The 27,990-nt window shown below is 43.4% G+C and overlaps 2 protein-coding genes across 4 annotated transcripts; both read right to left on the reverse strand.

Moving 5' to 3' along the window:
- Positions 1-829: 829 nt before the first annotated feature.
- On the reverse strand, positions 830-10,009 carry LOC146654731 (uncharacterized). Of its 2 annotated transcripts, XM_085379809.1 has the most exons (7): positions 9,855-10,009; positions 5,835-6,104; positions 5,119-5,213; positions 4,510-4,666; positions 3,195-3,374; positions 2,887-2,934; positions 830-2,404 (listed from the first exon to the last, which is right to left on the reverse strand). In XM_085379809.1, exons 2-7 carry the CDS (start codon positions 5,974-5,976, stop codon positions 1,527-1,529), a joined length of 1,500 nt encoding a protein of 499 aa, XP_085235935.1. In that variant the 5' UTR covers positions 5,977-6,104; positions 9,855-10,009; the 3' UTR covers positions 830-1,526. The 2 variants fall into 2 exon arrangements, with proteins under 2 accessions (XP_085235935.1, XP_085235936.1); XM_085379810.1 differs by lacking the exons at positions 5,119-5,213; positions 9,855-10,009 and having other exon boundaries at positions 5,835-5,970.
- A 167-nt stretch (positions 10,010-10,176) lies between these two features.
- On the reverse strand, positions 10,177-26,437 carry LOC146654732 (synaptosomal-associated protein 25). Of its 2 annotated transcripts, none has more exons than XM_085380473.1 (8): positions 26,343-26,437; positions 22,614-22,764; positions 17,667-17,708; positions 16,964-17,012; positions 15,484-15,595; positions 14,426-14,572; positions 13,985-14,129; positions 10,177-11,450 (listed from the first exon to the last, which is right to left on the reverse strand). In XM_085380473.1, the coding sequence occupies exons 2-8, from the start codon at positions 22,695-22,697 to the stop codon at positions 11,385-11,387; spliced, it is 645 nt and encodes a 214-aa protein (XP_085236599.1). In that variant the 5' UTR covers positions 22,698-22,764; positions 26,343-26,437; the 3' UTR covers positions 10,177-11,384. The 2 variants fall into 2 exon arrangements, with proteins under 2 accessions (XP_085236599.1, XP_085236598.1); XM_085380472.1 differs by having other exon boundaries at positions 26,330-26,419.
- Between the last annotated feature and the right edge of the window lie 1,553 nt (positions 26,438-27,990).

Genomic DNA, 27,990 nt, shown 5'->3' on the forward strand with positions numbered 1-27,990 from the left:
AATCTGATCTTGTTGTGGAGTGCATCTATAGTGACCCGTCCCATCCTTTCACCTAGAAGTTGGTTTTGTGCTCTCCACAGAAACAACGCCATTCTGTGTCGCCTCACCGTGGATCCAAGGTGCAAACTCTTGGAAATAAGTCTGCTTTGTGTGCATCTTAGGTGGAAACGGAGATGGTTTCTATAATCTGCTAGTTTCCTTGATTCTTGATTTTCATACTCCAGTCGAAGGGTGTTCCTCCCTAAGTGCAAGGCACGGTACTCTAAAGAGCCTCGAAAGAAAAGCGACTGGACTTCTTAACGTTTTGTGAAACTTTGCTTTTCTCCGTCCTTAAAACAGGCAAATAAGTTAAAGATTCACGTGTGAGCCACAGCACAAGTTACAGAGCTACAATATCTGATTTATGTTAGTTTCAGGAAGCACACAAAGAAGGTGCCCAGGCTGCAAAAGTACATTTATAAAGATATAAGAGACTCTGTCAGCTCACATTTGTTTTTCCCATTTACATTATGATGCGGTGTCACGGTCACCTGCAGCAGTTAATCCTCCTGTAATGGTTTACAGTCAGGAAACTTTGGATACTGTTGGGTTGCACATTTGCAATTTTATAGCTTTGTTCAATAAAAGGCGGAGCTTCTATTGAAAACTGCACGGCTGCTTAGACCCTGACTGGGTTAAAGGGAACCAGTTTGTGAATCAGTCGTTAATATCTGCTGCCTCCTGTTTTAGGTACTTTATTATGCTGCACGCTCTGGGTGTGTTGTTTGTGTCTACAGTGAAGTTTATCTGATTTTGTGCATGAATGCATTCTGTAAGCAGATTACACAGATTACCAAAAGAGAACTGTTTGTTTTTAATGAGGGAAAGAGATTCAGTTCATCTATTGGTCAATTACAGCTAAAGTTTCATCAGCAGCAGCGAAATTCAGCAGTAACCCCCAAAAAAAGGTTCCTTCTGCTCAACAATTTATCCTAATTTACTACAGACATGAAGCACCTGTCCCACCTGTCCCCAGGTGTTGCTCCTCTGGTGTTTCAGGAAACTGAAATGGAGCCAGTCTGAGTTTAAGAGCGCCGTGACTCTTGAGCCTGGCTCTGGAGATCAGATGCAGGGTTAGTGTTCTCCTCTCATGTCCACACAGGAAGCAGAATTATCAAACTGCAGATCGTGTCCTTGCACCACGTAGTGTATCATCTCCTGTAAATGCGCTCGGTCACTCTGGGTTTGTGTGGAAATGTTCACGGCGGTTGTGAGACTACAGCAGCTCAGCACCTTTAGAAATGCTGATTATTACAGTGTGGAAAACTTTTAGAATTTGACACAAATAAAACTAGAAAAAGGGAAAACAACAAAACAGGATTTAGGCACATAAATAAAATTGAGCTCTGGGCCTAAATCTGCGTGTGCTCGAGTCACCAGTGGAAAGCAGCTTTTGTGTGCAGCAAACAGGAACACCCACCAGAAAGACTCCCGACTGATGAGAAGCTCCTCGCACTGCTCAAACCTGTCCTTTCTCCCTCTGGGTTTCAGAAGTGCGAGGCGGGATGATGTCGGTGGTGATGGTGGGCCAGCTGCCCGCTGCTGGCCTTGTCTCTCAGCATGGTTAGTGCAGTGTTGGAGAAATCCCTCAGGATGTCCACGGTCTCCCGCTGGAGCTGCAGGGACTCCTGCACGAACTCATGCTGGCTCTCCACGAGCAGCTGGACCGATTGAGCCAACGTCTCCAGAGACTGAGACACCGAGGTCAGGAGCATCCTGCTGGCCCGCTGCTGCTGCAGGCTTTGAGACGCCACCTGGGCGACCTGCTCGTGTGCCCTGCGTGAGGACGCTCCAGCTGGGAGAGGGTCCGATAGGCTTGAGCCTGAGGTGGGAGCACTGCGTGGAAAGATGGAGGAGGAGGGAGGAGGCTGGCTTCGAGAAGAAGAGGAAATAGTGGCAGAGGTGACTGTTGAGAACGCGGAGGAAGCTTCAGGTGGTGGAATTGAGGTAGAAGGTCGAGGGTGAGAGGAAGCACCATTGGCTGCAGCAGGTGCAGAGGAAGATGATGGAGGAGGGAATGAAGAGGGAGCAGGGAGGGCGGAGCCAGGTCTGTTGGAGGTGCTGGGGGACCGTGATGGTGGGGGGACAGCAGAGGATGAAGCAGCTTCTGAATCAGAAGCCAAAGGAAAGCCAGAGGACGTGGAAGCCACTGAGGAGGAGGAAGGTCCGGGTGGAGGTCTGCTGGAGGAGGAGGAGTTCTGGATGGTTTGGCTCTGGCCGTTGCTGCTTCGGGAGTACGTGTAGACGGGCTTCACCCTCATCAGGGCGTTATCGGGCAGAGGATCGAGGGAGGTGGGGGGTGGCCGGACGGAGGAAGGGTAGGAGAACATGGAGTCGTCGTTTTCATCAAAATCCATCATTTGTTCTGTGAAGGACAAACGCCACAGGAGGATCAGTTTATTCTTTAAAGGAGCAGCACTGAAACATGCAGGGTGATGCAAACTCTCATTACTGTCATTGATGCTGTCACCAGATTAAAACGAGGACAGAAGAAACCGCACCGTTGAGATGTTTACATCGTGTTTCTACACGCAGTAAACCATCTTTGTTTCTCCACATTTTACAGGAATTTCTAAGAAACGCACAAATCTAGAAGATGAATGTTCAGGGTTTTCATTTCTTATTCCTCACTTCACTGCCTCCATCAGCTTATGGCCGAGGCTCAGGTATGACATTCATGCTTGTGCCAAATGAAAGCAGGAAGTTTACAGGACCTCACAACATTTTCAAACACCCACGTCATGCCTGATTCATATTCATTTAATGCACATTATGTATGATTTTTAACACTTGCAGCCAAACGTTGGACTGCATGGTTTAAAAAATAAGTATCAACAGTGTCCTTACCTCCATCGTCACCCAGGTCAAAGTCAGACGAGGAGTGGAAAGGATCTCCTGCAAAAACATGAGAACGTCATGAAAATGTCCAAGAAGGCCTCAAGAAGGCTTTGACATCTGAACTGGATATAAGAACTTTTTTTTCTCTTCTTAAACAATCGATTTGTACGTCGGTGACGATGGGAGATCAGTCTCACAACCAACCGTTTCATATTTATATTAAATGTAAAACAGGACCCTGAAGCTCCATGGTTTACACCTCAGAGTCTGGTCCAAATAACCCTCGATCGAGCTGCCAGAGCTTTTTCTTTACTCACCACCAAGTTCTTTTTCAGGTGAGGAGAGAGGTGAAATTTCAAAAGAGGGTCCTCCTGATAAAGTGTGAGTGCCGTCTGTCAGACTGAGGTAGGAGTAGGGGGAACTGCTGGAGGGTAGCCCTTTACTGCACATCTTTGAGAAGTCGTCGTCTTCTCCCAGGTCCAGGTCGCTGTCGCCGTCTGAAAACCAACACATGAAATCTGAGTAAATTCTGATACTCTGACTGGACGGATCCTCATAGATATATCTGATGCCTTTTTTTAAATATCACTGTAACCTCCTCTCTCAGTTTTACACTGACCACGCTAACAATGCAGCACCATCCTGCAAAGTGAAATGCCTTTGAGAGGCAGCGGACAGAGCGCATCTGCTGATTGGCTGCCAGTAATGTGATCAGCTTCCAGCTGCAGCAGCAAAGAATACATCAGACAGATTACTTAGTTCAGGAAGTCAGTTTGTGCATGCAGTGTTTTCCTTAGCCTCTAGGGGCAGTGCTGAGTACAACGCTTCTCTAGACTTTCAGCACTTGACCCAGGAAGTACACAGCCCCCGGCAGGCTGATAAAAACACTTTCTAACCACAGTTTGTGTACACAGCACATTAAATCTGTAATAAAATAAACAACAGAACACACACACTGAAGCCACAGCAATATGAAATATACACCAGTGTCAGTGATGCACGACGCTGTAACTCGAGTCAGTTGTAAAATCAGCTGTACGAATTTAGACCAGTTTTTACAGCCACCTAGCAGGATGCAGAGCATCTCTGCTGCCAGAAGGTGGCGTTAATGCGCCGTGAAGCTGTCGAACAACAGATCACCTCACTAGCAGGTGCTGGGTCACTGACAGCTGAGTGGCACAGTGAGAAAAACCAGGAGAAACCTGTGAAGTCGAGACAAACTTCTGAAAAACAAACAAAAATGAGGTCTGGTTGAAACGCCAACGCGTGCAGTGACATGACGGCAGCTTGGGGTGAGACTAATCTCTGAAGAACATCAGCCTTTTATGAGGTAAAAAGGACTATTACATTAAAGAATTTATAAAGCAGTGAAGTGAAACTAAACTAACACGTGTTTTCATCACGGGCTGGATGGCATCATCTTGTTTCCTTTCCTAAAGGATGGATTTTAGTGCATCCTTTGCGAAAGGAGGCAGCAGTGAAGCGCCTTTCCTTCGGATTTGGAGAGTTGAACAGCTGTTATTGTGGCTGAAACTCTGATACTTCTGGGTCACTTCACTCACTTAGAAACCTTCCCAAGAAAGAAAATGGACAATCTGAAAAAACCCTGTGTTGCTCTATGCCTCGCCTCACCTCCTCTAGGACTCATCATCAGTATCTTATGGACCATCCTCTCCACGGGGCCCAGTTTCTTCTTCCTCAGGGTTGTGCCGTTGGGACCCCGCAGCGCTGCAATGCGTCGCTTCCCATCACATTTGAGGTCTGCCCATTTCTTCATGATCTGACGCACCTGAGTGGAAACAAAACCTTTGAGGAGTGCTGAGTGACATATCGCATCCATCACACTGCCTGCAACTGCTGCAAGTTCTTAAACTACTGTCGACAATCCGCCGGTCGTTTATGAAGCACAAACGATAAAAAAAATAAATCTATCGCATCCTGAAGTGAAGACTTTCAGCTTATGTGATTGTTAAGTTTGGTATGAGTATAACTGCAAAGGTTTTATACAGCCTTTGTGTTCAAACAGCAGAGGGCAGCATGGTGTGGCAGGACTGAATGGCCTTATCTATTAATTCGCTCATCTGGGAGAACTGATTCTTTTTACATGACTTTGAATAAATTAATAACGTAATGCAGAAAAACAAAACGTTGAAGGACAGATCAGGGCTTCTCTGAACTGTGCCAACTTCACAAATCATCTTTCGAAGGACTTTCTGGAGCTGAGAATGATGTAAAACAAACCTCTCTGTGATTCTCTCCCAGACCGTTGATCTGATTGGTGATCTCGACCCACGTCTGTTTCTTCGTTTCAGCCGACACACCTTGGTTAAACTTCCCTACAGAGAGAACGAATCAGTCTCAAGTATTAAATCACAGCAGTGCTGTAAAAGGTGACCCACGTGCTCCCTCTGCTGGTAAGGATCTTTAAAAGCACAGTGCACTAAAAACAGAGAGAGGGCAGACTGACCAGTAAAACATCCTGTAACTTCACAATAAAATCAAATGTTATGTTTGACATCTGACTGATTGTATCAGTGGTGTCAGGGGTTCCTGAACTAAACAATATTAAAAAATGTCCCTCTGTGTTTTAACTGCCCAAACGCCGTGATGACAAAAACAAAAGGATGGAGGGATTCTGACTGCAGCCTCTCTGAGCAGGACGACAGAGGAGCATCAGAAGCAGCTCTCCACCTGCTGCCAGTCGGCTGGAGTGCATTTTGCAGCAGAATACAGATCACTGTCACCAAATGCAGCCCAAGGTGGCGAAGCTGGCATCCATCAGCCTATGTGATGAGAGATTTGAGGAGCTCAACACTCGCATGATAAACACGACCAACAGGACGGTCAGTAGGTCGTACCAGAATGGCCTCAACGGCACACGTTTTATTACGAACAGCTCCTCAAAGACTTTCCTCCTAAATAGAAAAGAACTAATCTACTTTTTTATTCCTACTCACTGAGGATGATGTATCTGTTCCTCTTCACCGCCTCCAGCAGCAGCTTGACCTCAGTGAAGGAGAACCTCGTTTTGGCTTTCAATGCTCCTTTTACTCCTCCCACCCTCAGTTCCTCATCGTCCTCACGCCACGTGGCTGACATGGCTCCACCGCTGCCTCGGACGGCCCACTAAAACAGAGACCGAGTCCAAATTCACCGCCCTCCACGACTAGCTGATCCTGATCCAGCTGCCAGTCGGGACTAGACACGCCTGGCTGACTGCACAGGACCTGCAGAAAAAACACAAAGGAAAAAACGATGAAAGAAAAGAAATATGGAGGATAAAATGAATTATAAGCAGGCAGAAATAGCATCTCTGCTTCATAAGCATACAAAATATTTCCCTCTGTTTAAAAACTATTCCTTATTATTGCTCTAAATAAGCTCCTTAATAAGCTTTTGTGCAGATCAAAGTTTATCTTTTCATTTTATACAAAATAACTTTAAATTTCAGCATAAACAGATGAGTACATTTTGACTAATGTGAGATTTAATCCATGTAAGATAATAACATCATTGAGTTACACTCAACAGTCTCCTAACCCTCGCTCTTATTCTGAAAATTCAGTCATTGCTAATCAGCTAGTTGTGCTGCTTCCTGTCTCATATTTTCCCATGCTGTGATGCAGGCCTGGGTCGGATGGACTCCATGACTCGATTTGACTGATCAGATTTACACTGCAAACGAGCACCACCTAAATGTGCATGTGGTCATCAAAGTAACGTGGCTGAAAGTCTTGTGATACCATGTTTATATGACACAAACACAAAAAGAGGATTTCGAGGTGATGCTACACCTGCTGCTCAGTCTCTGGCTTTCTGTCAGACTCGGGGACCAGAGTGTTGGATGTTGTGTGGCTATTTGTGGCCGAGATTCAAAAATAGCAGTTTTGATTTCTTTGAAGGAGACAATCTCATGACTCAGCGAGCAACGCCACAGCCTGGCCAGTCACCAGCATGCAGTCTGTCGACGTCACATTTTTGCAACTAGGGCTGGTTATCGTCAAGGATTTCCATGACCGATTCAATTCTGATTCACAAGGTGCCGATATGATTCAATTTGATTTTGACTCAGACAGTCAGAAATATTATAATTCTGATCATTTATCCGTACATCCATATTTTATATCTATGTATAAAAACAAGGCTGACACTGTGAGACTTCATCAGAGGTGTGAGCAGATGCCTTTGTGTCAAAGTAACTGAGGATAAAACACAAAAACATGAAGCAGATTTTCCTGTCCTGGCTTTTTATAGCAGAAAACCTTAAAATATTCTGCAGTAGAAAAAAAAACTGAAGAAAACCATGAATCAACATCTGAACATGACCTGATGCTGCTGAAGTGAAGCAGAGCAAAGTTACAGAGGTTTGATGAGAGACACAACTGAGGGTTTTGCAATTTGACATCATTTGTAAAAGTTTACATTTCTTTAGGATCGAACACAAACGAGGCTTCTTGTCGGAGGTCACGTGTGGCAGACAGCGCTGTACACAACGGTAGACTGGTGTGTAGTAAGCTAGCGAATAATCCAGAAAACAGATTTTTGATGCTAAACTGGTCTCTGAGTACAGAGAGAGAGAGAGAGAGAGAGAGAGAGAGAGAGAGAGAGAGAGAGAGAGAGAGAGCTGTGCAGGAAGTGTAATTTTATCGTGGTGGAAGCAAAACTGCCAAAACAAGAGTGTATCCATGACGATGTTTCTAAACGTGAAGCGGTTTTGATCTTCCTTTGTTGCTGGTTCAGTGAATTGTGCGTGCCGTCGGGTTCACGTCTTTATCGGATTACCTGCTTTTTAATCGTTTGCGGTTTTAGCTGTTGGTGGTTGTTGAAATAGTTTCGTTAGCTTTAACCTGAGATTCTGGCATTTCTGGAAAAATACATTTATATTTAAGTCGACTCAGGATTTAATGAATCCATATCGCATTATTCAAACTGAAATCGATTTGAATCGGAAAATCTATTTTTTAAACCCAACCCTACTTGCAACCCCCACTGAACAGGTACTAAAACAGTAACCAGTACCAGGTACTACTACCTAATGGAAAAACCTAACAACAGAGTTAAGACGAGTAGATACCAGCGGAAAAGAGGCGTATCTACTGTCTTGGATCACGGGAAGTGATAGCAGTCCCATTCCTCCAAGCTTTGTATGTTAATGGCCAGCCAAGTATATCTGCCCACTCAAGTTTATAATAATAATAATAATAATGGATTGGATTTATATAGCGCTTTTCAAGGCACCCAAAGCGCTTTACAATACCACTATTCATTCACTCTCACATTCATACACTGGTGGAGGGAGCTACAGTTGTAGCCACAGCTGCCCTGGGGCAGACTGACAGAAGCGAGGCTGCCATATCGCGCCATCGGCTCACTCTAAACTTAAGTTTAGAGTGAGCATTTAGAGCACTGGTACACCTAATACGTTCATATTACAAGCTACCAAGCTGTGGAGTGAGTAGTTTCTGTAGGAATCTGAGCAATATTGTTTTTTTCCCCTATTGTGAGCTGTTGTTTCTTCTAAGTCTGTGAAGCCATTAAATTTCTTCAGACAAAAGAAAAAAATCAAAACATTTTTATTCACTGGACCAATTTTCTGGTCCCAGCGGCACTAACTGATCCACTGAAACAAATATATTTGAAGTGATGAATATAGAATTTGGCATTTTCTTTTTACAAGTTGTGAGACAAAACTTTCTTCATACAGTTTCATAAATATTTCATGCATGTTTCAAGTATGTTCCCAATTTTAAAAATGACTGCAGAAGCAGGTAGTCCAGTCATCCACTGGCACTTTTAAATGTACCCGCAGCTCACAATTTAAAGGTTACAAAATTATGTTCTCAAAAATCCTTCTACATACTTTCAAAAAAAAAAATACAAATTTAGCGACTGCGACGAATTCATATAAAACTGGACTTCACAGATGTTATCACCTGAGCCACAGCTGTGCAGCTGAACTGAACCTACGTCTCCTCCTTTGACACACAAGACTTCTGAGAACTGGATTTTATGTTGTGAAAACTTAATTTTAATTAGCAACACAGACAAAAAGTGCTGCATGCGTAGCAGACTGTGGACTGTTTTCAGGGTGACTGAACCATAAACAGCCAGTGCAGATTTCAGGAAAACCACCTGCAGTGTTGGACAGGGGCCGCTTTCATGGCTGTGGACGAGAACATCTCGTTTTTCCTTCAGCTCGTGTCCCCATACTGCCCCCTCCTGGCTGGACTTTAACATACACGAACACTGATAGATGACTGTTTTCCTGTCTTTCAGAAATTATTCTTTTTCTACTTTCTGAGGAAACCTAAAGACACCCACACGTGTGTGTAGGAAATTCCTCTACATACACATGTATGTGTGTATCCATATATCAAGCAGTTACAAAGTAAGTAACCATGTCAGTGCAGCTTTTATTAGTTACTTTGTTTCTTTTAGTTAATCTGTTGAATTCTGTTTACGTCACGGAGTTCGGACCGGCGCTGATTGGCTGGCTGTAAACATCCACGAGAGCGTACTAATGTTCCAGATCTCATTAAATACCTGATAAACATTGCGTTCTACCAGGCCACGTGACCTAAGCGAACCAATCAGCTGCGACCGTGCTGTGTCTTTGTTGAGCTCGTGCCTGATGGTTCACACGGGGAGCTGCCCACCAGACTCCTCCGCGTCTGTTAGCTACGCGGGGCTGAACCGGTGCTGCGTGAAAACGACGAAACGTGCGAATCCTGCGAATTTCCGTAACCACGAGCCGGATTATCGCGAACATTACAAGCGGAGCTGTGCAGTGTCTTTGCGCTCCAACTGTCGGTGTCAGAGCTGGAGGAGACGCCTGCTAGCTCGGCGATACGCTTTTATTTCGCACTGTAGCACGTTCGTACGCTTTGCGCGAAAACGCCGCCCGTGCGGGCTGCTATTGCGGATTCCGCGTGACGTGCAGTGTTTTTTAAAAGGCCGCATATGCTGTAAATAATTACCAGGCAAATGGCGCTGTTCTCCCCTCCTTCCTTCGTGGTTCTCCCGAAAGTTCGGAGTGACGAGAACAAGCGAATTGCGCAGACTCTATTCACGCAGCGCGTGTGGTTTTTTTCCTTCTTCTTCCTCGAACGCGCAACATTTTCAGGCCGCTGCGCGCCCCCATGTGCCGCAGAAGCGTATGCACCAGTCACTCCCATTCCCAACACACCAGTCACCAAACTCACGAAGTCTGCACGTTCAGCCACACGGTGAATATTTAATGACTACCATCACCCTCACAGCCCCTCCTCCCGCCTCACATAATTAATTAGTCCCAAAATCACGTACGCTATATTCCTGCGCACATTTTTTTATTCATTACGTTCACATTTCAACATTTCATCGTAGCAAACACACAAGTGAGCCTCAGCTGTAGTAGTTACCTTGTAGTTACGCACATGAAGGCCTTTTAAGGTCAACATAGGTCAGCATCATCTACACTTCTATGATTTGTACTATATTACTCATCAGTACATAATTAAACAAAAAAACAGCTTCTACCCAATGGACGATTTCAAACCTAGCAGCTAATAAAAAGACAGCATAGTTTACTTAAGGATCTCCCTGATTGGCTAACATTACAAACACAGACATCAAGTACAAATCATTTAGGATATGGTGACTTTTGGCATTGTCAGCAAACCTTTGATGTGCACGACTGAGAGACAGGGTCGTAAAATCAGCAACAACGTCACTTGGTGTCACCACCATTTTCTATCAACATGGAGACAGAAGGAAGATGGGAGAGGCCAGGAAGAATGCATGTTCCGCTTGCGTCCGCTTGGTGTCGCCAGAGATCCTCCATTGTGGGGAAATACGTATTTCCTTCTTCTGGGCAATACCCGACTGGGCCGACAGAGGGCGCCGTCACATACGTGTTTCATCCACAGTGGCAGATTTTGGAGAAAGTGGAATTACAGGGTTGTGTAATTTGGTTACTGGTTGCTTTTCAGAACATTTTGCTGCACAGATGCCGTTATTCCCCTGTCCGTCCGGCAGATGGAAAAGGCGACGTATGGGCTCATGTTTCATAACACCACAGCAGGGACAGCCGCTCTTCACACAAATTGACGTATTTGTGTGATTGTGCTCTCTACTGCTACTGCTGGCAGTGATGGTGCTGCTGGAGTGACCCATTTTTTCCCCACAGGGACCATTAAAGGTTCCCAAGAGCTAAAGGAGGCCACGCTGAGGGGTAAAACAGAGCGTACATTGCACTGCAAACTGACTTATAATAATCATAGGTCACATTTTATACAAATAAACAAAACTACGACTTTCTATTATGATATTTGGGGAACAAACAGGAATGTTAAAATACGGGTTACGGAATAAAGAGCTCCACTTTAAACCCCTTACGGCCTCTAGATGAGTTTTACAGCACATTTCACTGTCAAAAGTGAGAAATGGGAGGTTTAAAATAACAGGGTCAGCATATTGGCACGGCACGCAAAAGCACAGTTTAATAGAAAAAGACTGGAAGAGCACTTCTATCGTTTCATGAGGTTGGTAGCCTTCTGGTTGGCAGCGCTGATTCGGGTAACGTTGAGATTAGCCTGCAGAGGATGGGAAAAAAGAAAGAACAAGGAAGTGTTAACAAGAATGTGGTAGGCAGGCACAAACAGCTGTGCTCTCCATCTATCTTTCACTTTCAGGTTTGCTTAATTGCACTGGTTAATCAAAGGAAGGCTGTAGAGCTCGGCAAGCTCTACAGTCCAACAACACACAGTAGGGTGAATATAATCAAACACCTCCTGCTCAGAAGGAACTGTTCATAGATAAGAATTCTTAGCTTTAGTGCTGTTAGCACAAGTTCCTGTGCTGCTTTCATCTCTGACTCAAAGGGAAGAGCACAAACTGCTTCTGTCAGGTAAGAAGCCACATTATTGATTTCATTCATCTCCCTCTCTGGGCACAAGCCTGAGATGAACTGCCATAATTCCTCATTTCTCTCCTCACTAAGATCCCAGATGGATCCGTGTGAAACTCACGGAACTCCGTCTGACTAAAGGATCTGGAAACAGCTCTCCCCCCCTTACCTACCTCTCAGCTGGTCTACTGCAACTCTGTATATAAGATTGCCTAATTCCACTCTCACTCTCTATTTCACATAGTTCAGTGTACAGCAGCTTGACTTTTAACTGGTACAAAGAAAAGACAGCACGTCACTCCTGTTTATGGCTGCTCAGGTCTGTTAACTGCTTATTTTGCCTCCATCATTATCCCAACAACTTCTGGGAATTCTCTCCTAACGGTGACCAGGCCACGCTCTCATTGCTTCCAGACTCTGGAATAGTCGGCCCTCCTACATAAGAACCTGTGAAATCAACTTTGAAGATGAACCTATTTTCAGTTGCTTTTATTCAGGTATAGTCTTGAGAAGCTATTGCTCTTTTGTTTGACTGTTTACCATTGTTAGTGCTTCTTCTCTTTATAACGCTGTCTTTTACATGAGCTCCATGCTATTTTTTTAACTGGGTTCTTGGAGAACTGGATGCAAAACCAGATACAGGAGTCTGAGGTTTGCTGGCATGTTCTAGGTGTGGCTGTTTTCACAGAGTTTCACCGGTCTAGAACATGTCAAAGGAAAAGCTTTTATGTAAAGTCCTCCAGTTTTGTAAAATGTGTGTATTCATCATGTGGCTAAAACAAAATCCAACTCTAACCCTGACCTGGTGGGAGTTAAGCGCTTAATGTCTTCCTTGGCCTCCTACTCTTCCGAATCCCTACCTGAGTTTACTACAAGGTGCTTTGAGAATCTTGTAAAAGTAATCATCGACTATTTACTCTTTATCTGGCTTTATTTGAGCGATATATCAAAGAGTGACATGAAAGCAGAGGGGAAGGCATGCGGCAAAGGCTACAGGTCGGATTCAAACCCGGCATATGGTTGCACGTTCATCCCAGCGAGCTAAACCAGCACCCTTAAAACCCCTGGAGAGTCTTGGGTCGATTTGTGGCTATTTTCAAATTTTGATTACCTGCCATTTGCACAGTGTTGAATGGAATATAGCGAAAGTCTGCAAAAAAAAGTTCGGTCACATTTACTGTTAAAATTTCAGTATGACTTCCGGAAATTAGCTTCAGTGGCTAAGCTAGCGATAAACTTACGCTATTGGTCCTAGTGGTCGATTTGTGCCCCATTGAAACCCATTATAAACGCTATTTTTCACGGCAAAAAAATTACGGTCAAATCGATCGTGATCGGTTATGTTTCCGCTTCCGCTTGCAGTACTGGCCTTAGAGTTGTAATTTTTTTATTTGTCCACCGGGTGGCGCCCTTGCTCCACATGTGACGCCTGCTGGAACATACACATGTTCTCCAGCGGCCTGCTCGAGACAGATACCCGGAAAAGGCAGACTAATTTCCCGCGTGCAGCAGCAGCTTGGCCCGCTGCTCGTTCCGGACCATTTTCTGACCTTAGGATCATTTGAGGGTGCATTAATTTTTTTTAATCAACAGGAAATGACGTATTTGTTTTCACGTGGTAGCGGAAGTGTGTGCTGCAGACACGGGAACCGAACCATATGCTCCGGCGCTGCGCGAAACACACCCGCGGCAGAGGCACTCCTCCCCGGGGGAGCAGGAGCAGCAGCGCCGCCTGGGGACATTTTTGGCTTCTGGAAAAAAAATTAAAACCGGATCGAAATTAATGTTGGTGCCAATCTTTTGTCCATCTAAAGGCCTAATTATAATAACAATAAAATATTACTTCAAATGTTTTTTTTGGAAAATATTTTATGTTTTATGTTTTATGTTTTTGGGGCAAAAAAAGCAGTGCGCTCATGTGACGAAACCGGGATATAAAGGGTTAAAATCCGCGAAATGTAATTAAAACTTGACATGAATATTTCAAGGAGAAGTAGGTCTAAAAGATTGGCTAATTTAAAGTGGAATAAAATATTAATATATAAATTTTTTATAGCACTTTTTTGGGCGTGGTCGATTTGTGGCTCTAAGACCGATAGTGTATGCATTTTTCTAAGACCCTCCAGGGGTTTAAATTGTTACATTTAACAGAGTCTGGTGAAATGAATTTTATTTGATTAGTACACACTGAGGTGTACATGCAGAACAGGACGGCGGTACCTTTCCCTGTATGCGGTCGATTTGGGAATTCTGTGTTTCCAGCTCGTTGCCAATGTCCAGGGCCATGCTCTTCAGATTTCCGACGATGCTGCCCACATGTGCCAGGTTCTCCTCCATCTCGTCCTCGCGGGCGTCGCCGGTCGCCCTGACACGGGCAGGAATAAAGCAGGAAAACATTAATGCTGCAAAGATGTGTGCAAGTTTTTGTGTTTGTGTTTGACCAGCTGCCTGTGTGCGATGGCTTAAGTATTAGATGTCAGTTTGCTGTAAAGAAGAGCAAACACACACACACACACACACACACACACACACACACACACACACACACACACACACACACACACACACACACACACACACACAAACCGTGTATGCAGCTGCCGTCTCTCAGCTCACACAATAACACACTCCACTAAACTCTGTGTGTCACTCTCTCCCTACCTTCGTATGTATCCTCCACTCATAATCATCTGTTCTCTCTCATCCACGACCCGAGATGACGGCGGCTGATTGGCTACAACGCCATCCTGGCTTGAGGCTCTGCCCCAAACTGCCTTGTATGCCCCACTCTCCTCAAAAGCCTTTAGTCTGGAAGAGAAAGAGTGATGACCCCATGGATGTCAATTTAATAAGTCTGTTAAACGTGAAACGTGAGAACCACAGCGTACCCATACTGCTCCTGCAGCTACAGTACGGGTACACCAAGGGTCCATTTATACCATAAAACACGACAAACATGGCGCTGGACGACTTCAGAGCAAATCAGAGCAGCAAAGCAAGCCGACAGCAAAAGCTAAAAGCAACTAATGAACCAAATCTGAAGAGTTTTCTCATGTTTAAATCTCACGAGGCTATTTGCTCCTTGTCAGCATCGCACTGTATGTTAAAGCACCTTACTGGAAACATCTATTTTACCTCCAGTGCTCACTGGTATCACTGGGATCATCCTGATCAGTGCGTTTGGGGAAGAACAAGAACTATATCACATTTAGATCTGCACTTCAGAGTGGTTTCTTTAAGAAGAACACTCAGTTTAGCTTTCCTGCTATGTTTGGTTTTCTGTCTTTGTGAGTAACGTCTGGGCATAGAAGTGCCAAAAACTACAAATATGGTCACTTCCAACACGGCAGCAGCCATAACACCAACGCCGAGCCCTGAAAGTGTGAAATCGCCAGAAAAAACTGGTGAATAAGATGGCTGCTCATTGTGATGGTGTTTGAATGTTGCAGCCTGACCTTACAGGACCAATTCAACTCTATTAACATTATAATAACAGGACCGAGCTGACAGATCGCTTTGATATGGTGGAAAAGTGCCTTTTGTATAAATCTGAGGTTTGTGGTGAAGCCGCTGCAGTAAACGTGGCCCAGGGCTGTGAATCAGGTATAATTTAGGTTTTTACAAATAGATTCTTATGACTACATCTCACATACTTACCTCTGGATAATGTTTACAGACAAACACACACTCACACACACGCCACACACATCTCCACCTACTTATCACAGGAGCAGAGACCACAGCACTTGCCCAGGTCAGTCAGGTTTTTCTCTGCCTCCTTCATATCAGAGTTGATCTGATCCAAGCCCTCCTCTATTCGCTCCAACTGCTCTATGAGAGGATGCAGCGGAGCAGGATGAAGGAAGAGCAAAGGTGAAAGAAAGCAGGAACGTAACGAGAAGAATGGAGGCAGAAAGAGGAGGAGGGAGGTGGAATAAAAGAAAAAAATCACAAAGTATTTCCACGCGGCTGCACTATGAACTGAAAAACCAGCCACCAGAAACATGAAACAGAACACCACCACGCTGCGCTAAATGCTAACAGCACACTGGACCAAACGGTGCAGAGCCAACGACCTTTGACCTCGGTGCCCACTTCCATTCTGTTTTCTTCTCTCGGGCTATGTACGAAGGATGTTTCTGCATCTGTGCTTCTTTTAAAGAAGATTTTAAGGAACATTTATACAAATATGTCTTCTAAATCCAAATTTAGGTATTTTTAGTCACATGCAGTTAGAAAACTCTTCATTGTCACCGTTCTGCTATAAACAGACATCAGATGCAAGAGATGCAGAGCTTATCTGTTATATCGAGTTCATTTTTACAGGCCTTTGTCTATAAATTAGATTTTTCTGATCCTTCAAGCCAAAAAATCTCTACTTCAGAAACAGCAAACGTGTAGTTATTCACATCCTGAAGGCTTTTACCAAATAGTTTGTTCATATATATCATTCAGATCTTGATTCACTGAACATCTACTAGTAAAAACATGCATTCTTTGTATTTTGGGATTATTTTATTCTTAATGGATCAATTAAAACTAATTATTAAATAAAAAAAAACTTTGAGTTTAATACTTGGGCAAAAGGAAACGAGCAGAGAGTGACATCATTCAGTCAGGATGGCTTATCGAGTAATTTAAGCCCCTGATTATTATGATGATGACGACTGATTACGATTATCGTTGCTGAAGGAGTCTGATAATCTAATCACATTTGATAAACACTGCAACACATTTAATGGAACTGGGCACCAGTACGGGGCTTTTTAGGGCCTGTTTGGATAAAGACGCAGGTTCCTGGACCTACTTCCTGAGTGGCCAGATACAAAGGCCACAGCACTGGGCCATGTCTGTCAGATTCTTCTCTGCCTCTCTCATGTCCCTGTTGATGGAGTCCATACCCTCCTCAATACGCTCCAACTGCTCTGTTTGAACGGGAGTTTTATGGTGTTGCCACAGCAGGAGCAGAGATCAATACAGAGATGGGCATGTTTACACAATGTGTACTGGCAAGGCTTCCAAACCAAAAGCTCAAATCAGAGATATTTACACAAAAAGGCTAAATTATGAGAAAAAAACTTGATACAATGAGAAATTTAAGAATAAACACAAATTTCTGAGGAACAAAAAAACCCAGCAAATTTCAAATTTCATGGTCAAGACAAGTCTTTACATTTAAGCCAAGAAAAACCTGTTTACCTCCTTGTTCATCCAACATCACCACAGTCCTGATCCCAACATCTTTACTCTGGAGGATGGAACACATAACAACCCGTTACTGACAGGAGCCCCAGCGACGTTTCCAAACAGGTTCTTATTGCACATATGGAAATCGATTTAAAGACGTTTGCTGCAGACGCCACGTGGCGATCCACTGAGCTCATGCTCACTTCTTTAAATTCTTTCTATTTTAGATTTATGGTAAAAAGCCAACAAGGTAAGACTGCTTGAACTGTTTATCTGCAGTAAGATCACATGACCTCGATCCTGATCACAGTGACTAAAAGTAAACAAATGGCTGTTATGGATAAAGGACGTATGAGCACTTGACATGAATGCTGTGCATTATGGAGTAATGAAAAAACATCCTTTCCTGCTTTCCTCACTGTTCTGCTCTCCCGGCCGTCATTTGTCCAAAATCATTTTCCAGGAGCTTAAACTTAATCATAACACTGCATCCGTCTTTGTTAGAGTCATCCTGACATGGATCTCTGGCCATTTCCTCATGTGGAAACACAGCAGGCTAATTTACAGATGATGATGACAAAGTTCACAGTGAGGTTTGTGCTTTATCACTCCATCACTGTGGGGGTCTTTGTTAGATTATATTGTGTGTGTGTGTGTGTGTGTGTGTGTGTGTGTGTGTGTGTGTGTGTGTGTGTGTGTGTGTGTGTGTGTGTACCTCCTCAACCAACTGAACCATCCGCCGCGTGCTCTCCAGTGACTGAAAGACACAAAATCACTGCTTCAATATTTAACATTCAACACATTACATGAGCTTGTGAACTGCGTGCCCATTAAGTCATTTTTGTAGCTTTAATTTTGTTCTTAGTTATACAAACAGTTAAAGTTTAGTACAACCTACAGTGAAGTCTTTAAATTCCCCTCTGCAGCTACACATAAGTTAAAGAAATACATTAAATGCATCCAACCAACATAAGAAACGGTGCGACAGTAACAGAAGTGCAAGAGTGACTCTGAGTCTTGGAGGTCTTTCAGTCTGATTTAGCAGTGTGATGGTGTGAGGTCAGAAGCTGCTCCTCATTCAGCAGACGATGCAGGTGAATCATTTCATGTAGCTGTCCTGCAAAGTGGGGAGGGTGGTCTTAATGGTCCTGTCAGTGGTGTGGATCACCACCTTAAACACACACTACACAGGAAGCTCAAGCTTCCAGGCCTCTGGTAGGGCAGTGGTCCCCAACCCCTGGGCCACAGACCGGTACCGGTCCATGAGTCGTTTGGTACCAGGTTTTTATCGTTAACTCGTTTCTCTGGGTCTTTTCCCGTGTGTTATGACTAAATCTTATTTCTTTTTGGTACCAGCACTGGTTTTATTTTGTTGTATTTATCCGGGACACCTTAAAGGCCAGTCCGTGAAAATACTGTCGGACCTAAACCGGTCCGTGCGCACCCGTGGCCGCCTACAGGGGCGAGATAGACCTCGTCCTCCATTATACCAGATATTGATGCAATTTCTTATCATCATCTGAACAATGACAGCAGCTGGTAGTAAGTTAATATTCTACATTTTAATATTAAGCTTGAGGGTGTAAAAACACATTTAAGCTCTGTCAAAAATGCAGTCAAACTCATTTTACACTCGCACCAAGTGTGAAAATCTAAAACTACAACTTGTTCTCGCTCCTCACTATTGTTCAGTAACCATCTCTGAGCATCAGTATTGTGGAATGTGTTATAGTTTCAGCTCCAAATGTAAAGGGTGACACATGGGAGCAGGAACAAGTAAGATATCTGATGTGTTTAGAAAGTCATTTCTAGTTAAAAGAACTTTTAACTTTCCATCAAAATCGTCTTTGTGTCATTAAGGAGTTATTATAGGTTATAGTAGGAGGATACAGTCTACATCAGTTATGTGCAGAAACTGCTAGCTGCCTGTTTATCTACCCCTAGGTCTGTGTGTGTGTGTGTGTGTGTGTGTGTGTGTGTGTGTGTGTGTGTGTGTGTGTTGTGTAAATATCATGTCAGTCCTCTGGGATTTCCCCACTGATGGGATGATGGGGTGACACATGTCTCTGACCTGCAGTAGCCTTTAAACACCAGGGAGTGTGTGTGTGTGTGTGTGCGTGTGTGTGTGTCTGTGTGTGTTGTGAGCTCATCTGTGCCAGACAGTTGCACATGGAGACCAGCTGTCTCCAAGGCAACCAGGTGAGCCAGGTGCCCTTGAAGAGGCCCTCCCCTCAGGCAGGGCTGTGTCCTCTGTGGCTCAGCAGGTTGTGTAGTAGTTTGCGTCACTCTTCTTGCCAGTTTGTTTATTATGAATTCTTGGTTTTATTGCTGAGATGCTCTAATTATAATTATCCTCATTAGGTTTCTCTGACTGACACACAGAGTGTGACACGCTCTCCGGGGTATAAGCTGAGGATACTGCTGTGACTCGCTCCCGTCCATATCACCACTGTTAGATTGTATTTTTCTCTGCTCCTTGCCAGCCTCAAAAATGTGTTGGCAAAGGAAATACCCGACTACACTGTTCTGGTCTGACACTTTCACAATCCGTTCTTTAGGCCGAGTTAGCTGAAGGGTAACGAACATGTAAAACCATGTTCATATGAAACATGGCAAAAGTGTCAAAGGAGAAGATGAATCCGCGTAATTCCCATGTGCCGAACATTCAGGCTTGGCTTAGTTTCACATCGTTTTTCTACTGCAGACGGGGGATAAGTGGATATGGCCCAATATCCTCCTCCCGTTTTCTGTTTACAGGAGCAGCCAGTCAGAAGAAAGGGAAGATGGCCTTAAAGGGGAGGAGCTATAACATCTGGAACTGGGAATTCAGAGTCTGTTACTTGTAGTCATGATGATATAGTGTAGGATTGGAAGGTCGTGCAACAAAATGCTCCGTGAGGTAACTGTTGAAAACTATCTCTGCTTTTAAGATTAGACAGACCGTTTTCACTCCCGAAGCGTAACATGCCGACGTTTTGTCACATCCTGCGGTGTTCCTGAGGAACGCAAAAGGAGACCTTCCGCGTTCTAATGCTACGTGCCGGGTTATGGATGAAATCCATAAATCTAACCTTCTCCCTAACCTTAACCAGTAGTTTAATGACGTGAAATGGTGTTTTCCGAAGCGTTTTTAAGAAAATGAACAAACATGTGTAGATTGTGTCCAAACAGTTCTCATATTTCCTCATTTTGCTAATGTCGTCATTTAGGAACGCGTTGGGTGGCCGAAAACGTAATATGTTGACGATTTGTCACCTAGCGTAAAATGTTACGCTTTGGGATGAGAACGTGTTGGATTAGACCTAAAACTTTCCTTTTTGCTAAAGCATATAGTTAGGGCTGAATCAGGTGACCCTGAATCCTCCCTTAGTTATGCTGCAATCCAGTTGTTCAGTCTGACGTCACTAGCCGTGTCTGGACCTAAACTCCGCTGCAGGTCCATATATCAAACGATCACTATGGCATTACTGAGTTGAAAAACTGTCTAAAGTCTTTCATCTTTAATAAAATGATCAGCGTTCTGCTCTACCAGGTGTAACAATTGAGTTTAACATCCAGGCATCCATGAAAACAGAATTTATGACATTTAACGGAGTTAGAAGTTAGCAGGAAGTTAGCTCGCTAGCTTCTATCTAAATACAATATAGCATGTCCTGACTGCGGGGTTTTGGAAACAAATTAAAACGTACAGCTCTGTTATCACTTCCAACATAAATGAAGACAGAAAACTAAAAAGCAGTGACGTTTGTAGGGTTACTGAAGTTGGGCTAGCTGGTATATAATGATGTGCTACGTGACCGCTAGCGACACAGCTATGTTAGCATAATATAAACAAGCTAACTTTTTTTCCACTCGATAAAAGTTAACGTGAGTGTTGTCGGTGGTCAGGAACAAATGTAATCGCATGGCAGGATGCTGTAAAAGGACCAAACTTCATCCAGGAGAACAACTGAGATAATCCATCCACAATACGAGGTTAGTCATTCATATACTGCTGCACGGGCTGGGCTGTAGTTACATCCTAAGGTTTTAAAAACTGAGCTTAAATAAATGATTAGCGGTAATAAAAGCCGAGGGAGGTCAACAGTGATCACTGACTGTTTTAGGAGCTTTTTGAGATCAAATAGAAGAAAATACAAAACATTAAACATGTTAACAACACAAAAGCCATATTAAACGCAGACTACTTTAGGCCCGGAAGTAGGATTCGTCACGTCATCACTGAACAACCGGATAGGTGTAGGCTGCTGGGGAATTTCCCATGATGCACTGGGTGTTTGTTCTTCACTCACTATGTGCTAACAGACCTCTCTGCATTGAATCATACTTGTTATTAATCTCAGGCTCTCTTCCACAGCATGTCTTTATCCATGTCTTTTTATGGCCTGAGCCTGGTTCTGCTGGACGTTTCTTCCTGTTAAAAGGGAGTTTTTCCTTCCCACTGTCGCCAAAGTGCTTGCTCACAGGGTTCATATGATTGTTGGGTTTTTCTCTGTATGTATTATTCAAACTTTTTCTTTTTCTGAAGCCAGCCTAGAGCCCAAAGACAGCCCAGGCTCAGTATGGAGCTCCATACTCCATAACTGGTCATGGTATGCAGTCTGATTCATTATTAATGACTTGCAACATAATGTTTCCTTAAGCAAAATACAGTGTAAAGTGTATTATAGCCCCTCTTTATTCGCAGTTTTTGCTCTCCCTATGGTGGGCTGCACTGAAAGGAAATATTTGGCATCCCTGATAAAATTCACTATATAAAAAAGAAATAATACGTTTTTATTTTTAAGTAGAATCACTTAAATCCCCCTGCTGATTCAAGGCAGTCTATGAAATACTCCAAACATCCAATTTATTCATTTGTGATTCTGGAAATGAATTTCATGTCCTTGAACCTGATGTTTCAGATGTGCCGTCTCATACGAACTAATCTGTGTCCACATTTAGAGGTTAGTGGAGCTGAGGAAGTCCTTTCGCCTCCACAGAGAGACCACAGCTCGAGTTATACACTTCACAGATATGGTTGTGTTTTAGCCATATGCTACACAGACACAACTAGAACAACTTTGTTTGGTCCTTTAGTTCTTATACAACAACTTTTTACGTTGGGACAAAAGAGGTTAAAAGATATCAAGAAATTATTTCACTTTTTATAAACAACAAAATTCCAGAATTCCAAACGCTTCCATTTTCCTCCAAACCTTCATTTATGTTGTCACGTTTGTTGACTTCCTGCTCCTGGATTTACAGCCGGGTCGTGAGATATATTGTTTATTTGTTCATGCTCATGGACATGAATTGTGAAATTTTTTTGAGATGGCACAAATTTGTAAGTAACGTTTACAAGAGGGAAGTATATTTCATGTCTGCAGCACATGTTTTGTCCAGTCAAAGGAAACTAAGGACGTGGTGAGATGACCAAAAATCTTCTTTCAGTCAGGGAGAAAAGGCTTAAGACTGAAAATGGTGAAGGACCGTCGTTGACGGTTTAAATCACAGGAGGGTTTTAGGCATGAGAAAAGTAGGTAAATTACACAAACAGGTGAGTCAACGGCTGTTATCAGGTTAATGTGCACTGGATACAAGGGTAACAAGTAAACGGCCATTTCTATGTGTGGTTGTTAATAATTAATAAAACACTTATTTACCATCATAATCCTCTTACCTCATCTGTGACCTGATTGGCTCTTCTCTGTAACTCCTCCTGCTCTGTGAGGATGGGCGGGTCTGAACGTGCGTTAGCAGCCATGTTTGTTTGTGTGTGTGTTCAGTCCCAGGTGAGCGGATCAGACTGCAGCATCAGGTGTCTTTAACAGCTGGAGAGGGTGAGAGCGAGGCCATGATTATTTTTCATGACTGACAATAGACGCCAGGCAGGCAGACACGCAGCACAGGCTCTTACACAAACACGCTTCAGGATAACCACATTTATTTTTTAAGAAGCAGTTACTTTTATATCCAACAGACTGTTTCGTTTTAATGGCAGTTACTGTAACTGTCAACGGTCATCCAGTTAGCACTCAAAACATCAGCTGCAGCAGCCTTTTGCACACATGAATGTGATACTTCAAGGTCAAGGGGACCCATAATACTCATTTCCTATCAAAAGAATAGTTCTGAAACATCCACAGTTCAGAATAATCCTTCTTTGTCTAGCACGGGCTTTGATACAGCGTCTCTTGTCTAAAACAAGCTCTCTTAGCTCCTTCCTCCAGCCTTAAAGGCTAGCTTATTTGTGATTCACTGCTCTTCATAAACACCTAACACACTAAATTACACTAAAATCATCTTCAGCTAAAACCACAAGCAATTCAAATGGCCAAACAGGAAGAAGGATGAACTCTCAGGTTAGCTTAGTCTGAATAAGTCATTTAATGTGTGCCAGTAAAAAGCACTGAAGCACACTGTCGGGTTCCTTCTTGTCCCTGTCGTCATTCTTCTTAAATTCATCCATAGTTTCTGCTGCTGATCCAGGTCCAAATCACGCAGGTCTGAGCAGAGACACCCAGACCGCCCTTTCCCCAGCCACCATCTCCGATTAATCCGGGGGTTAATCAGAGTCATTACTCACTTATATATCCACAGATACAGGCCCTTATAGGGCACAGGGGTGGGTGTGAAACTGGCTGCTTTTTAGTTATATTTTCAGCCTTTGGAGCTCTTCTAACTTTTGAAGAAGAGGAGATATATTCACACAACATTTTCAGGTTTAAGTGCTCAGTTTTACACCCACTCTGAATCTGCTTTTCTTAAGCACGACTTAGTTTGAGCATTAATATCAAGTCAAAATTATTTTCATCTAAAACAAAGCTCATATGAGTGAATCTCTGTTTTTTACCTCCAGTTTCAGTTTGCCCTGCAGAGTGATGACATCACACACATATTCTTTTTAACCTGCTTTCCCGTTGTTTCCTGCTCAGATCGTTCTCTCTGCATATATCATTCAAATATGAAATGGTAGGAATTTTCGTCCTCTTTCACTGGATGTTATTCTTGTGATGGCAAGACACACGGTCTTCGCACAACTCCCACAAAGGCTCTTTAGAAAAGACCACAATTCAGTTATAAAGTGTTACAGTATCTGCATGAATGCAGTGCGGCCGTCGGCTCTCACAAGCGCCTAAAACGAATCCCTCCTCACTCTTACAACAACTGCCTCCTCTGTAATTAGGAGTCCACACAATGTCAGCTTCTAACCAGGTGTTGAGTCCTCACACACACACACACACACACACACACACACACACACACACACACACACACACACACACACACACACACACACTTCTCTTTGTGTGATCAGGCTGCAGCATCATAATTAGCCCCAACCACTAATCACCACCTGTTGGAATAAAGAAGAGGAACAACAAGAAAGAAGAAAAGAACAAATGAGCCACGATGTTCTTGATATTAAAAAAATCAGTTTTAAATATTATGCACCATAAACTGATAAATCTTTTAGTCTACAAAATGAAACTGCTAAAATAGACAGAGGTATTCAGTCTGGGACACAACACAGAGAAGAAAACGACTGTGTTCGGCTTTTAAAGGCCGATGTTCATCAGGTTGACTGTAAACTAGATTTTCTGTAACACTTCTGTAACAGACCAGACTGTATAGAAAAGAGTCACCTCCTTTAGCTTGACATCATCACCAGTATCTCCTCCAGCTGTCACGTTAAAGTGATGCACGCTTAGCTAAGAGTGACCAGAGACAAATAACCAACACACACAAACATGCAGGCTTTGGCACTGCTTCCTAATCACAGGCATAATAATGAGCATTCATGTTCAGGAGTGCCCAAAAGTGGGCGGGGCATCACATGGCACATCCCCCAAAATATGATGTATTAATGTACTACACAGTACTACTATAGATAGATACCTGCACTATACAAGTCATTAAAATCTTCTCCAGCTCAAATCCACAACTATGATCCATATTTTCATATTACAACTTTTTACTATTATTTAAAGGGGGATTGTGAATTTTACTAAAGAGTCTAAATATTTGTTTTACCACTTTGGAAAACTGAAATTTAGCACAGATCTTTTTTCATGTGGTAAATCTGTTTTTGTCCTGGGCTCCAGATGAGTCTGAAAATCTGTTTTCGACACTAAACGAATTATTCCTCCTTAAATATTGGCTCTTCAGTGCTGCCCACCTCACCCCGTCACAATCAGCTTTAACATGTTTAATGAAGCCATGAAAGACTTTACCTTCATAATTTCTGCATTAACAGCCTTCAGAGGACAGAGGCGGGCTGAAATTTAATGTTTTTTAATTATTATTCCCAACATTTTTGACCATTTACAACTTTTATGTAGATGAGATAGTCGTGTGACAGTTTCAGGATCTGTAGAAAACTTGAAATCTGTTTTACACCCACTCCAAGTGTCACAATTTAAAGCCAAATCTTCTTTTCTTCATTACGACTGTTTGTTCTGGTCAGTTTAGAGCATTAATATCAATTCAAAATCTTTTTCACGACCACGTTAGAAAATTATTTTAGAAGATGAGCCTGGGATCAAATTTAGGTAAAAGGAGACTTTTCATATGGTACAACCTGTTCTGAGCAGCTACTTCCGTCGTATAGTGACATCACTCTTGTAAGTTTACCACAAAAATGCTCTTTGGATATTTTTTTTTTTTAAATCAAACATCCGGGTACCATGCTGTCTTTTGTTCCTCTACTGTTTTTTGACCGCATTGTGATTTCTTGGCTACCTCTGGTTCTGTAGTGACAGCAGGTGCAGGTGTGCGTCACAGGCTCACCTGGTCACAGGCTATGGCAGTTCATTTACGTGTACACGAGTGAAACTGCAGCCTCAGCTGTGAGGCTGACACGGAGTGATGGGGATGATAACAAAGACAGGATTCTCCTCATCGTGCTGCCCTGTGAATCGGCGTGGTGACGTATATTTGTTTGCCGTTTTCGCGGTCAACTCGTGCGTGAGAATATCACCAGGTACACTCGCGACAGTTTTTAGTATTTGATTGTTCAAGAGCAAAAAGACGGAGTCTCACAGATGAAATATTTATTTTTTTATTGCCTGTTTGACCGTCACCAGTTAACCTGTGACACCAGTTAATCTGGAACACCGGCCCTGTTTAACACCGAGCACACACAATATGAATGAACTTAAAGTAACGGGTCTGTTTTAAAACGTAAAGAGTAAAAGTAGAGATATTTGTTTAAAAATGTGGGGAGTAAAAGTAAAAAGTAACAAGAAAAATAAACGCTCGAGTTAAATAGAGATACCTGGTAATTCTACTTCGTTACTTCCCACCTCTGGGTCACTCTGATGACCAACTTTTACATTTGAAATAAAAACAGTTTTTTTGAAGCTGCCTCTTTTCAGAGATGACGTCCATACGAACCTGTGTTCCGTACCTTTCATCCGGTCCTCTTCATACGCTCGTGCTCTGTCCTCGTGAACCCATCAGCACACTGAAACCTGTTGCTCTTCCTCGGTTACTCCTCCTCAGCATCACCGCTCCCCTCCTCCGCACAGGCCCCGCCCCCCAACAAACAGCAACCCAAACTTTCTTCCTGAGCGTGACGTCAGAGAGCAGCGGCTTTGAACGCCTCTCTCCACCCAAGGACGCAGCTGAAGGTGGAGGAACCAGCGACATGTTTAAGGGTAAACGATGGGCGTGTTTTCAGCGCTGGTCAGCAGGAAGCTCTGCTCGCATCCTGACAGTTTAGCAAACTTTACAAAAAAATATTTTCATAATTAACAGTTTGAATCCTGCTTTGATTGTTTTGAAGCTGCCGCCATGAAATCTGCATCTTTCCTGCGTTTGTCAAACACATGTGTTAATGCTCTCTTAGTGACGTCATAGTGATGGTGGTTTTCTCATTTATCCGTTTATCCGCTGAACAAAGCATTTGAAACCCTGTCCAAAGGTGTCTAAATGGCACACTGGACATGACTGAAGCCTAAAACTGGGATGAAGGTGGTTTAGAAGGTGAAAGTTTAGCAGACACGTATATCACGTTCAGTGGTTTGAGCGGTGTGTCAAACATTTGACTTTTTTTAAATGACATGTTTGTAAAATAGTTGTGATCAAACAGCCACACAGGCGCTCATCATTTTTTAAACATGACCGAAAAAGTCTTTATACTTGTCTAAATGTCAGTCACATGGTGTCTGTGAAGGTTCTCAGTCATCCAGGTCATCGTAGTCAAAGGAGCTTGCAAAGAAAAGCGTCTGGACTTCTTTAAGTTGCTTGAAGACGTTTCACCTCTCATCCGAGAAGCTTCTTCAGTTCTAAGGTCAAATGGTGGAGAGTCCCAGATATAAACCTAGTGGGATTGACCCCCCACAGAGGGACAAAAGGACCCCCGATGATCCTCTAACCGCCTGAGCCAAGGTGGGAAACTGGGTGTGGGTCACAATCAGCCAGAGTTACGGGTGTGTTCATTGTGAAACCTGGCCCCACCTTATCATGTGATGTCCTGAGGTCAGATGGCCCAGGATGTGAGTGGGCGTTAAGGCGTCTGGGAAGGATCTCAAAACTGGATTATAGATGGCAGAGAGTTGGTGTCGTAAACCCCCGCCTCTGTTCAAAGATGGTCGCTCACAGTGGACATAGATGGCTTCTTTCACTCCTCTTTCAAACCATCTGTCCTCTCTGTCCAAAATGTGAACATTGGCATCCTCGAAAGAGTGTCCTTTATCCTTAAGATGCAGATGGACTGCTGAGTCTTGTCCTGTGGAGGTGGCTCTTCTGTGTTGTGCCATGCGCTTGTGAAGTGGCTGTTTGGTCTCTCCAATGTAGAGGTCTGGGCATTCCTCGCTACACTGTACAGCATACACCACATTGTTAAGTCTGTGTTTTGGCGTTTTGCCTTTTGGGTGAACCAGTTTTTGTCTGGTTCACATGGTGTTTCTTTGAACATCAAATTCATCGTTTCCTAACGAGGTGTGCGGACCTCAGGTGTCGAGGACAGAGACGACCCTCCACTTTTAACCAAATTCAAACTGAAGTTGAAGACTGTGTAAAAACAGTTTTCATTAAGCTTTTGTTTTTCAGAC

The sequence above is a fragment of the Rhamphochromis longiceps genome, linkage group LG14 (genome assembly GCF_057381845.1).
Source record: "Rhamphochromis longiceps isolate RC_006_pf linkage group LG14, R_longiceps_female_GT1.1, whole genome shotgun sequence".
In the NCBI taxonomy this organism is placed as follows: domain Eukaryota; kingdom Metazoa; phylum Chordata; class Actinopteri; order Cichliformes; family Cichlidae; genus Rhamphochromis; species Rhamphochromis longiceps.

Bases quoted from the DNA above. Each gene is read 5' to 3' on its own strand.
- LOC146654731 (XM_085379809.1), bottom strand. From the start codon at position 5,976: ATGTCAGCCACGTGGCGTGAGGACGATGAGGAACTGAGGGTGGGAGGA. The intron at 3,375-4,509 runs GTGAGGCGAGGC...GTTGGTTTTCAG, and splicing joins GATGATGAGTCCTAGAGGAG to ACGGCGACAGCGACCTGGAC. The intron at 2,935-3,194 runs GTGAGTAAAGAA...ATGTTTTTGCAG, and splicing joins ACCTGAAAAAGAACTTGGTG to GAGATCCTTTCCACTCCTCG.
- LOC146654732 (XM_085380473.1), bottom strand. From the start codon at position 22,697: ATGGCTGCTAACGCACGTTCAGACCCGCCCATCCTCACAGAGCAGGAG. The intron at 17,013-17,666 runs GTACACACACAC...TCCATCCTCCAG, and splicing joins TGGTTCAGTTGGTTGAGGAG to AGTAAAGATGTTGGGATCAG. The intron at 14,130-14,425 runs GTAGGGAGAGAG...TGCCCGTGTCAG, and splicing joins AGTGGAGGATACATACGAAG to GGCGACCGGCGACGCCCGCG.